Below are 12,647 nucleotides of genomic sequence, written 5' to 3' on the forward strand. Positions count from 1 at the left end.
CCTGGGCGACATAGTGAGACCCCATCTCTCTTTTTTTTTTTGAGACAGAGTCTCGCTCTGTCGCCCAGGCTGGAGTGCAGTAGCCAGATCTCAGCTCACTGCAAGCTCTGCCTCCCAGGTTTACGCCATTCTCCTGCCTCAGCCTCCCGAGTAGCTGGGACTACAGGCACCCGCCACCTCGCCCGGCTAGTTTTTAGTAGAGACAGAGTTTCACCGGGTTAGGCAGGATGGTCTCGATCTCCTGACCTCGTGATCCTCCCGTCTCGGCCTCCCAAAGTGCTGGGATTACAGGCTTGAGCCACCACGCCCGGCTGAGACCCCATCTCTTAAGAAAAATTTAGCCAGGTGCAGTGGCTCACACCTGTAATCCCAACACTTTGGGAGGCAGAGGTGGGCAGATCACGAGGTCAGGAGTTTGAGACCAGTCTGGCCAACATGGTGAAACCCCGTCTCTACTAAAAATACAAAAAAAAAAAATTACCCAGGCTTGTGGTAGTGTCCACCTGTAATCCCAGCTACTGGGGAGGCTAAGTTAGGAGAATCGCTTGAACCCAGGAGACAGAGATCACGCCACTGCACTCCAGCCTGGGCGACAGAGCAAGACTCCATCTCAAAAAAAAAAAAAATTTTTTTTAAAAATTAGCCAGGCATGGTGGCACACATCTATAGTCCCAACTACTTGGGGGCTGAGGTGGGAGGATCACTTGAGCCTGGGAGGTCAAGACTTAAGTAAGCCGAGATCCCACCACACTCCAGCCTGGGAAACAGTGAGATACTGTCTCAAAAAACAACAACAGGCCAGTTGTGGTGGCTTATACTGTCATCCCAGCACTTTGGGAGACTGAGGCGGGCAGATCACCTGAGGTCAGGAGTTCAAGACCAACCTGGCCAACACGATGAAACCCCATCTGTACTAAAGATACAAAAATTAGCTGGGAGTGATGGTGGGTGCCTGTAATCCCAGCTACTGAGGAGGCCGAGGCAGGAGAATCGCTTGAACCTCGGAGGCGGAGGTTGCTAAGATCGTGCCACTACACTCCAGCCTAGGTGACAGAGCGATACTCTGTCTCAAAAAACACAAAACAAAACAGAAAACAACAACAAAAAAGTGGATGTCTGGGCCATCCAGCCTCTTACTCGCAAGCCTGCTTCCTCAGAAGCCGCCTCCCTGCATCTAGTCATATCCACAGAACGTGCTCCTCTTGGTATCCTGGAGTAGCCAAAGCCATTTCTACCAGTAAAATTTTTTTAAAAAAATTCCCAGCTGCCACCATCTCCTCTCATCTCCATTCACAACATGGTAAGAATATCATTTTTGTATCTGACCAAAACCAGTTTCTGAGTTTTCATTTTCTTAATTGGCCACCAATAAACAAAGGAGGGACTCGCCTGCCCTTGAACGTGCTCTGCTGTGTGCTCTGCATCTCATAGGGGCCAGCCTTTCTCAGGGAGCCTGGAGGGGGCCAGGGATCCCTTATTCTTCCCAGCTCAGTGACTTTTTCCCATTTTGGAGGCCCTTGTCAGGCAGATCACCTGAAGGGCCACTCTTTTCTGTCCTGTAGAATGGCTCCTGTGTCTCTCTTGTTCTCAGAGGGCAACTTGCGAAGAACTGCCAACCCTCCTTTGGTCTTTGCTGGATAGCAGCAGTCTTTGTAAAGACAGGACTCGTCTTTGAGCAGTCCAGTGAAGAGGTTATTGGGCCTGGATTCTACTTAGAGTGACCTCTGTAGTGAGGTTTATCATATTTATGTTATACAGCAGCATCGAAACGACATTCTAAGGACCAGGCGCAGTGGCTCATGCCTGTAATCCCAGCACTTTCGCAGGCCGAGGCAGGTTTATCACAAGGTCAGGAGATTGAGACCATCCTGGCTAACACGGTGAAACCCCGTCTCTACTAAAAATACAAAAAATCAGCTGGACTTGGTGGCGGGCGCCTGTAGTCCCAGCTGCTCGGGAGGCGGAGGCAGGAGAACGGCCTGAACCCCGAAGGCGGAGCTTGCAGTGAGCCGAGATCGTGCCGCTGTACTCTAGCCTGGGCGACAGAGTGAGACTCCATCTCAAAAAAAAAAAAAAAAGTAATGACATTCTAACCAAAATTGGGGTTGGGAGGAATAAGGTGGTTTTATAGGATATGTTCTTTGATCGTCTTGTTTGTAATACCTGGGAGTTCAAAGACTTGACATTTAAAACAAGATAGCCCCACAAATTAAGTATCATACTTAAAGGCTGCCAGATTTTAAAGAAATTTTTTCGTATGTTCATCTAATAGTTTGATGCTGCTATTTGAGTTTTTTGTTTTAACATTTAAGTCTTAGATCCATTTGGGATTTGTCCATTTCTAGGTCGAGCTTGAATTTTTCCATTTGAATTGAATTTTTCCAGTTTTCCCTAACTAGTTCTTCCAGCATCATTTATTGTATGTTGTATATTTTCTCCATGGATTTAAGAGGCCAACTGTATTGTATGCTAAATTTTCATAGTCATTATACAGATTCTCTTTTCTGTTCTCCTGTTCTGTCTATTCATGTGCCACTTGTATTAAATTCTGAATTTACATATCTATTGAATCGATTTCTGGAGCTTTTATTTTGTTTATTTGGTCTGATTGTTTATTAATGTTTTAATTATTGAGATTTCATAATGTTTTTGTTTTTGTTTTTGAGACGGAGTCTTGCTCTATTGCCCAGGCTGAAATGCAGTGGCACGATGTCAGCTCACTGCAACATCTGCCTCCAGGGTTCAAGCGATTCTTCTGCCTCAGCCTCCCGAGTAGGTGGGATTACAGGCGCCTACCACCACACCCAGCTAATTTTTGTATGGTGTTTCACCGTGTTGGCCAGGGTAGTCTAGAACTCCTGACCTCAGGTGATTCAGCTTCCGAAAGTGCTGGGATTACAGGCGTGAGCCACTGCACCTGGCAGAGATTTCGTAATGTTTTAACATCTGACAGAGATAATCCCTCTCCCCTCCAATTTTGGTCAATAATCTTATCTTTTTTTTTTTTTTTTTTTTTTTTTTTGAGATAGAGTCTCGCTCTGTCACCCAGGCTGGAGTGCAGTGGCACGATCTCTGCTCACTGCAGCCTCCACCTCCTGGGTTCAACGATTCAATGATTCTCCTGCCTTAGCCTCCCAGGTTGCTAGGATTACAGGCGTGTGCCACCGTGCCCAGCTCATTTTTGTATTTTTAGTAGAGATGGGGTTTTACCATGATGTTGGCCAGGCTGGTCTCAAACTCCTGACCTTGTGATCTGCCCACCTTTGCCTCCCAAAGTGCTGAGATTACGGGTGTGAGCCACTGCTCCCGGCCTCTTTTTTTTTTTTTCCAGAGACAGTGTCTCACTCTGTCACCCAGGCTGGAGTGCAGTGGCGTGATCATAGCTTACTGTAACCTCAAACTCCTGGCCTCAAGCAATCCTCCCACCTCAGGCTCCTGAGTAGCTGGGACTATAGGCATGTGCCAGCATACCTGGCTAATTTTGTTATTTTTTGTAGAGATGAAGTCTTGCTGTGTTGCTCAGGCTGGTCTTGAACTCCTGGCCTCAAGCAGTCCTCTCACCTCAGCCACCCAAAGTGCTGGGGTTGTAGGCAATAATCTTATCTTTCTTAATGTTTATTTTTGCAAACCTCTACTTCAGCTGCATGCTTTACCAATTTTAAATGTGAATTCTTTGAATTCCCAGGTTATTACAGATGAGGCAATCAACGAACATATCCTATAAACCACCTTATTTCTCCCAACCCCAGTTTTGGTTAGAATGTCATTTCTACACTGCCGTATAACATTTACAAGCTCTGTAATCACCCTAATTGCCATTGTAGTTTTAGTCTTCATTCTAAAGTTAAATTCATTAGGTGTTCACCCCCCTAACAGTCCATGAATTTGTGTATGTTCAAAGCTGTTTGCCTATAGGTTTATACTTGAAGGACAGTTTTGTTGAATATAGAGAAATCTTTTTTTTTTTTTTTTTCCTGAGATAGAGTTGCCCAGGCTGGAGTGCAGTGGTGTGATCTCAGTTCACTACAACCTCCTGGGTTCAAGCAATTCTCCTGCCTCAGCCTCTCAAGTAGCTGGGATTACAGGCACGTGCCACCACACTCAACCTGAATATAGAGAAATCTGAAACCAGCTGATTTTCTTTCCCCTTGTAAGTGATTTGATCCTTTTGCTGTTGTCCGCCGGTCTCACTGTTAGCCACCCCGCGTTAGTTTTTGTTGGCCCATGGTATAGCTTTCACGGGTTCTTATATCCTTATAGGTTATATCTTTAAATATTAGTCCTCTTTTTTTTTTTTTTTTTTTTTTTTGATTGGGTGTCCAGTTTGGAGTGCAGTGCTGCGATCTCAGCTCACTGCAACCTCCGCCTCCCGGGTTCAAGTGATTCTCCTGCCTCAGCCTCCTGGGTAGCTGGGACTACAAGTGTCTGCCACCACACCCAGCCAATTTTTGAATTTTTTTTGTAGAGACGGGATTTCACCATATTGGCCAGGCTGGTCGCAAACTCCTGACCTTGTGATCTGCCCGCCTCAGCCTCCCAAAGTCCTGGGATTACAGGCGTGAGCCACCACGCCTGGCCTTTAAGTTTTAGTTCTATTGAGTTTTCTTTTTTGAGAACTCCAGTTGTTTACTGATTCTCCTTTTGCCTAACTTCTCTTTCTATCTTTTTGTTTAAGATAGGGTCTCACTGTGTCACCTAGGCTGGAGTCCAGTGGTGCAAACATGGCTCACTGCAGCCTCTGCCTCCTGGCCTCAAGCAATAGTCCTGCCTTGGCCTCTTAAGTAGCTGGGTCTACAAGTGTGTGCAGCCACACCTGGCTAATTTTTGTATTTTTTGTAGAGATGGGGTTTTGCCGTGTTTCCCAAGCTGTCCCAAACTGCTAGGCTCAAGTGATCCACCTGTCTTGGCCTCCCAAAGTGCTGGGATTACAGACCTGAGCCAACACGCCCGGCCCTCTATCATTCTTTTTAATCCTTTTAACCTATTCCTTTGTTTCCATTTCCTGTCATTGCTTTCTCATTTTGGTCCTCTTTTTCCCATTCTCTGCTTTCCAAGATGCCTATTCCCATTGTGCTCCTTTTCCTGTTGTCTTCATTTCTCTGTGTGATTTTCCCTCCTTTCCTGAGTTCTTCTAGTGTACATTTCATGTCTTTCTGTTGTCTCACCATCCCTTCTTCAAGCTCTACTCTGTGGTATTCCTTTATAAAGGCAGTTGCCTCATTTAATTATTTTTATGGATGGAAATGATCACTTTTCTCAGTAATAGTAATTCCTCGGGCCAGGCGCAGTGGCTCAAGCCTGTAATCCCAACACTTTGGGAGGCCAAGTCAGTTGGATCACTTGAGGTCAGGAGTTTGAGACCAGCCTGGCCAACATGGCAAAATTCCATCTGTATTAAAAATACAAAAACAATGAGCCGGGGGCGGGGGGTGGTGGTGGTGTGCACCTGTAATTCTAGCTACTCAGGAGGCTGAGGCAGGAGAATCGCTTGAACCTGGGAGGCAGAGGTTGCAGTAAGCTGAGATTGTGCCACTGTACTCCAGCCTGGGCGACAGAGTGAGACTTCATCTTAAATAAATAAATAAATAAATAAATAAATAAATACCGTGGATTAATGTGTGTGGGTCAAAGGCTCTTTCCTTCTCTGCTTTCCAGAAACAGCTTCCTGCATACATGGCTGCCCTGTGTGATTCCGGTTGCAGCCTCACCTCCTTTGCCTCTCTGAACCAAAGAAGCCTGCCCTACTTACCCCAGTTCCCAAACACAGGAAGTGATTTTCTGCCTGAGCTTTCTGAAATCTGCTCCCTCCCAACCCAGGGCTTTCCATGCTTATTCATTGCACTTCCTTCCTCATTGCTTCTACCCAGTCTGCTGTTTTGGGAAGCCCTGACATGTATTTTGGTGTCTGCAAATTTTATCTTCTGATCTCACTGAAAATAAAATTGGAGTTTTACTTGTTTTCCTTGTTGCTTCCGAGATCATTCGAGAGCTCACCAGTTCTGATTTTAAAACAGCAAAAACAGCCTTATTAGCTAATGTTACCTATTCAATTAGTAAAATCACCCAAAAAAAATGTTTTTGGGCATGTTAGTTTGCTAAAAATAAATCAGGGCCTTGGCCTGCAGGTTCTTCTAGAGGAGAGATGATAGCAGGGCTCTATGCTCAAAACTTGCCAAAAAACTGTCTTCGGGCCAGACATGGTGGCTCACACCTCTAATCCTAGCACTCTGGGAGGCCGAGGCGGGCGAATCACCTGAGGTGGGAGTTCAAGACCTGCCTGACCAACATGGAGAAACCCTGTCTCTACTAAAAATACAAAATTAGCCAGGCGTGATGGCACATGCCTGTAATCCCAGCTACTTGGGAGGCTAAAGCAGGAGGATCGCTTGAACTAGGGAAGCAGAGGTTGCAGTGAGCCGAGATCGCACCCCTGCACTCCAGCCTGGGCAACAAGAGCAAAACTGTCTCAAAAAAAAAAACACAAATAAACAAATGAAAAAAACAAATAAAAAAACTGTCTTCCATGACCAGGCGCAATGTTTCATGCCTGTAATCCCAGCACTTTGGGAGGCTGAGGCGGGCAGATCACTTGAGGTCAGGAGTTTGAGACCAGCCTGGCCAACATGGTGAAACCCCATCTCTACTGAAAATACAAAAATTAGCCAGAAACAATGTGTTGGCATGCGCCTGGAGTCCCAGCTACACTACTAAGGAGGCTGAGGCAGGAGAATTGCTTGAACCTAGGAGGTGGAGCTTGCACTGAGCCAGGATTGCGCCACTGCACTCCAGCCTGGGTGACCAAGTGAGACTCCATCTCAGAAAAAAAAAAAAAACTGTCTTGCAGGAAGTTGAGGAAGCACAGAATTCCTGGTCCTGCCAAGTCAGAGTATACCTTGTGCGCCTTGCGCCTGTATCTGTCCTCTAGTGATATGAGGGGTGTGGCTAGAGGGCAATTCTATGAACCCACAGATTAGCAGCAGCATGTGTGTCAGTGTAAGCTTAGAGTGTAATTATATGCCTGTTTTCCATTTTAAATGTGATCTTATGGCCAGGCGTGGTGGCTCATGCCTGTCATCCCAGCACTTTGGGAGGCCAAAGCAGGAGGATCACTTAAGCCCAGCAGTTTGAGACTATCCTGGGCAACATGGCAAAACCCCATCTCTACAAAAATACAAAAAAATTAGCTGGGTGTGGTGGCATACACCTGTGTAATCCCAGCTACCTGCAAGGCTAAGGTGGGAGGGTCACCTGAGCTCAGGAAGTCAAAGCTACAGTGAGCTGCGATCTCGCCAGTGTCCTACCGCCTCAGTGACAGACTGAGACCTTGTCTCAAAAAAATAAAAAATAAAAATAAATGTGATCTTAAATTGACTGAAGGCAAGAGTGGAGCCCAGGTCCTGCCTGAGAGGGGCATGTCCAATTTTATCATGTTTGTATGTGAGGGTTTACATTAACTTACAGAAAATTAATTGAGCATCTAACCTTAAATAAAGTTTATTAGCTTTAATAATAGAAATGTCACTGAGAGTTCGAGTGCAATGGCTCACGCCTGTAATCCCAGCCTTTTAGGAGGCCCAGGCGGGCAGATCACCTGAGGTCAGGAGTTCGAGACCAGCCTGGCCAACATAGTGAAACCCCATCTCTACTAAAAATACAAAAATTAGCCAGGCATGGCGGCAGGTGCCTATAGTCCCAGCTACTCTGGAGGCTGAGGCAGGAGAATCGCTTGAACCCAGGAGGCTGAGGTTGCAGTGAGCCAAGATCTTGCCATTGCAGTCCAGGCTAGGTGACCAAGTAAGACTCTGTCTCAAAAAACAGAAAAAAAGTGCAGCTTTTTTTAGGATTGAGGTCAAGAGGGAAATTTCCTCCTCAGGCTCATCAAGAGGACATTGTATGGTATAAACAATGTCATCAACAACTTCCTGGCAGCATTAATGTTCTCGACAGCCATTAATTTCTTTTCTTTCTTTCTTTTTTTTTTTTTTTTTTTTTTGAGGTGGAGTCTTGGCTCTGTTGCCCAGGCTGGAGTGTAGTGGCGTGATCTCGGCTCACCAAAACATCTGCCTCCCGGGTTCTAGCAATTCTCCTGCCTCAGCCTCCCAAGTAGCTGGGATTATAGGTGCCCGCCACCATGCCCAGCTAATTTTTTTGTATTTTTAGTAGAGATAGGGTTTCACCGTGTTGGTCAGGCTGGTCTCAGACTCCTGACCTCAGATAATCCACCCGCCTTGGCCTCCCAAAGTGCTGGGATCACAGGCGTGAGCCACAATGCCTGGTGACAGCCATTAATTTCTAATGACACTTCTTAGAGTGTCAGCTAGGGCTATGAAGCCAACACACTCTTCAGTAAACATGGTTCTGTTGGGGGTCAGAACAGTGTGATCCAGGCTCAGCTCTCTTCTTTGGCCTCATCCTCGGGTAGATTTTACAGTCCCTCATCTAAGGAAGGGGCTGTGTTCTAGCAGTCCTCCCTATTGATTTCTTTTACTCAAATATTTGGGCAGTGGAAGGTTTAACAAGTTCCCAGAAAATATTTTGTATTACCAATTAAAGATCTGTTCATAAGGTCCCACTGCAGACAAATTTGAGGGCTCTTTTAACAATCCAGTTAACTTGCTTCTAGTCATTGATATAGACACCTAGGGTCCTGATTGCAGGGGCTCTGTCATCTTTCCTGTGTCTTAAATACAAAGTAATGAGGTCATAAACACCAGGTACATGTTATACAAGAAATTATTATGTAAGCTCCTTTTGAAAGGAGACCAAGCTTTAGGGAAATGTCTGTGGTACCAATAAAAAACTCATTGATTCACTCATTACATTGAATCAAGCATCAGGCATTATGGTGAGTATCGGGGTAATTGGGTAGGTACCCTGTTGATGTCCTTTAAAATTCCCACCTGATCTCATTTTCAGATGAAGACATGGTACATGGAACCCAAATCTTTAAGGCTTTGAAATTCTGGGTGATTGCCACAAAGATTATGAGGCCTGACAACCAGTCAGAATGAAATAAGCCTGTTTTTTTTTTCCCCTTCAACTTTTAAGTTCAGGGGTACGTGTGCAGGATGTGCAGGTTTGCTACAAAGGTAAATGCGTGCCATGGTGGTTTGCTGCACAGATCATTCCACCACCTAGGTATTAAGCCCAGCATCCATTAGCTATTCTTCCTGATGCTCTCCCTCCCCCTCCCCCACAGGCCCCAGTGTGTGTTATTCCCCTCCATGTGCTCGTGTGTTCTCTTCATTCAGCTCCTACTTATAAGAGAGAACATGCAGTGTTTGGTTTTCTGTTCCTGTGTTAGTTTGCTGAGGATAATGGCTTCCAATCCATTCATGTCCCTGCAAAAGACATAATCTCCTTCCTTTTTATGGCTGCATAGTATTCCACAGTGTGTATGTACTACATTTTCTTCATCCAGTGTATCATTGATGGGCATTTGGGTTGATTCTATGTCTTTGCTATTGTGAATAGTGTAGCATTGAACATATGTGTGCATGTGTCTTTATAACAGAATGATTTATATTCCTTTGGGTATATTAAACCTGATTATTAAAGGCTTTGAGGATTTCCTAGCCTCTTTGTGTTCACTGGAAGTTTAATTTTTATAAATTTCCCCCTTAGTTTCCTTTTGTCATCATGACAGGGAGTTGAGTAGACATTGTGTGTTTTTCTTCATTGTTTCAGATTTTGAGATACAGAGTGAAAATGGGGAGAACTGTAATCAAGACATGTTTGAGAATGAATCACGTGAGATATTCTCTGAAATGCCTGAAGGTGAAAGTGCTCAGCACTCCGATAGGGAAAGTGACTTTGAGAGAGATGATGGCGTCCAGAGGGCCCAGGGACACACCCCAGGCGAGGACCACGGGGAGGTGCTCTCTCAGGACAGGGAAGTTGGCCAGCTCATAGGCCTGCAGGGCACCTACTTGGGGGAGAAGCCCTACGAATGTCCCCAGTGTGGGAAGACCTTCAGCCGGAAATCCCACCTCATCACACACGAGAGGACCCACACAGGAGAGAAATACTACAAATGTGATGAATGTGGAAAAAGCTTTAGTGATGGTTCAAACTTTAGTAGACACCAAACCACTCACACTGGGGAGAAGCCCTACAAATGCAGAGACTGTGGGAAGAGCTTTAGCCGGAGTGCCAACCTCATAACCCACCAGAGGATCCACACGGGGGAGAAGCCCTTCCAGTGTGCCGAGTGTGGCAAGAGCTTCAGCAGGAGTCCCAACCTCATCGCACATCAGCGCACGCACACGGGAGAGAAACCCTACTCGTGCCCTGAGTGTGGAAAGAGCTTTGGCAACCGATCCAGCCTTAACACCCATCAGGGGATCCACACTGGAGAAAAGCCTTACGAATGTAAAGAATGCGGCGAAAGCTTTAGTTACAACTCCAACCTAATCAGACACCAGAGAATCCACACAGGAGAGAAACCCTATAAATGTACTGACTGTGGGCAGAGGTTCAGCCAGAGCTCAGCCCTCATCACCCACCGGAGAACCCACACAGGAGAGAAACCCTACCAGTGCAGTGAGTGTGGGAAAAGCTTCAGCCGCAGCTCCAACCTGGCCACGCACCGGAGAACCCACATGGTGGAGAAGCCCTATAAGTGTGGGGTGTGCGGGAAGAGCTTCAGCCAGAGCTCCAGTCTGATCGCACACCAGGGTATGCACACAGGGGAGAAACCCTACGAGTGCCTGACATGTGGGGAGAGCTTCAGCTGGAGCTCCAACCTCCTCAAGCACCAGAGGATCCACACAGGAGAGAAGCCCTACAAATGCAGCGAGTGTGGGAAATGCTTCAGCCAGCGCTCCCAGCTCGTAGTGCACCAACGGACCCACACAGGCGAGAAGCCCTACAAATGCCTCATGTGCGGCAAGAGCTTCAGCCGGGGCTCCATTCTGGTCATGCACCAGAGAGCCCATTTGGGAGACAAGCCCTACAGGTGCCCTGAGTGTGGGAAAGGCTTTAGTTGGAACTCGGTCCTCATTATACATCAGCGAATCCACACTGGGGAGAAGCCCTACAAATGCCCCGAGTGTGGCAAAGGCTTCAGCAACAGCTCTAACTTTATCACACATCAGAGAACTCACATGAAAGAGAAACTTTATTGAAGTGGCAAAGAGCGAAAGTGAGGGACTGGCCTGGAGTGGGAGTTGCCACACTGCCCCAGCAGTGATTCCCTTTCAAAGAGCCGGGCTTCCTAAACATTCTGTAGGGTTTTGCCCGAATCTTCCCCTTGCTCATCCTCATTTCCAGGACACTGTCATTTTAGTGGTCTGAGTCAAGTCCCATATACATTCAAGAACAGGGCATAGGAGTGGAAAGTCTGGAAAGTTGGGTCTTTTTCCCTTACATTGGGTGACTTGATTGGCCCCCTCTCTCGTGATTCCTCTGTGCCTCAGTTTCCTCTTTGGTAAAATGAGGGGGGGGGGAATGTTTCTCCACGTGGAATGGAAGACAGCATGGCTCACAATGTGGGCCAAGTCCTCAGAGAAATACTGGAAATCTTTGGTGTGGTTCTGGTTGTTTTGTTGTTTTGCTGCTACATTGTTGGGCTAAGGTGCCTTCACCCCAAGCTGTTAGTGTTCCAGAGCTCCCTGCCCATGCTAGAATCTGCTCTTCTGGCTTTGGTGCCTTGGGCTTTGATTTCAGGTCAAGATGGAGGGGCTTCTCCAGTTCTGAGTCACCCACATGAAGATAAAGCCCCTTTCTATTTCCAGAAAGTGTCAGGAGCACAGAAACATGAGGAAGTACAGCCTGGAGCCAGTGTCCCAGTGTCCTTTCCATTGGTAAGAGTTGGACAGGGCCTGCAGGAAAGGGGTAAACTGAGGACATTTCAGTGTTTGCTTTTGTCTCTGCCTACTGTCCTTTGGTAGCTAGGTCAGCTACCATGGGAACACATTTGTTCTTGTGGGGTTTTGTCCTGGAGAGTGTAGTGAAGTCTGAGAGCCCCAGCTGCCATCCCATGGTGGATGGTAACTTCTGTCTCATCAAGAGTAAAACAGGCCTGCACGCAGCAGGGTGGGTTTGTGCCTTTGGCCCAACAGATACATAGCCCCATAATTTCTGAATTATTCTATGCACTTGTTTCCCTCTTCTTTTATTTTTTATTTGATATATGCAGACCTAGAATCCTGTCAGGTAGCTTTTGTATACTAAGAACATTATTTTTAAAGAAGTGCTAACTTTGAGGACATATCTGTTCCCTGGAGATATTTGGGCTTGAATCAGGAGTTTGTCCTACAGGTGTCCCCCTTGATCTTGGGATGCTACCAGGGCTTTGTTCTGGGGATCCTCGCACCTGGAGAGAGTGAAGACGGGCATGATGGCAGGTGAAGGGGTTTGCTGTGAAGTAAGAGGAGATAAGGCATTTCCAGGAAATGGGAAACTACCTCCTCCTACACATGGGGCCTGTGCTCAGAATGGGCTTAGTTCTTATAGGATGGATGCTCAGTATTGCCTAATAAAGTAGAGTCCCATTCTTTTCCTGAGTCTGTCTTTTACTATGTTAAAAACCTGAACTAGGCTGGGCACAGTGGCTCACACCTGTAATCCCAACACTTTGGGAGGCCGAGGCGAGTGGATCACGAGGTCAGGAGATCGAGACCATCCTGACTAACATGGTGAAACCC

General features: G+C 46.6%; 1 protein-coding gene across 7 annotated transcripts in view; it reads left to right on the plus strand.

Moving 5' to 3' along the window:
* Positions 1-12,647, plus strand: part of ZSCAN2 (zinc finger and SCAN domain containing 2) — a 33,526-nt gene that overhangs the window by 12,227 nt on the left and 8,652 nt on the right. For 3 of the 7 annotated variants that reach the window (XM_003901336.4, XM_009210833.4, XM_009210834.4), the window contains exon 3: positions 9,688-12,501. The exons of 3 other annotated variants lie outside the window; for them this stretch is intronic. In XM_003901336.4, the coding sequence (XP_003901385.1) occupies positions 9,688-11,126 (1,439 nt within the window). In that variant the 3' untranslated portion in view covers positions 11,127-12,501. Of the gene's footprint in view, positions 1-5,655; positions 5,968-9,687; positions 12,502-12,647 lie in introns of those variants that run through there. One more of the 7 variants, XM_009210835.3, reaches the window with a different exon arrangement.

The sequence above is a fragment of the Papio anubis genome, chromosome 7, assembly GCF_008728515.1.
Source record: "Papio anubis isolate 15944 chromosome 7, Panubis1.0, whole genome shotgun sequence".
In the NCBI taxonomy this organism is placed as follows: domain Eukaryota; kingdom Metazoa; phylum Chordata; class Mammalia; order Primates; family Cercopithecidae; genus Papio; species Papio anubis.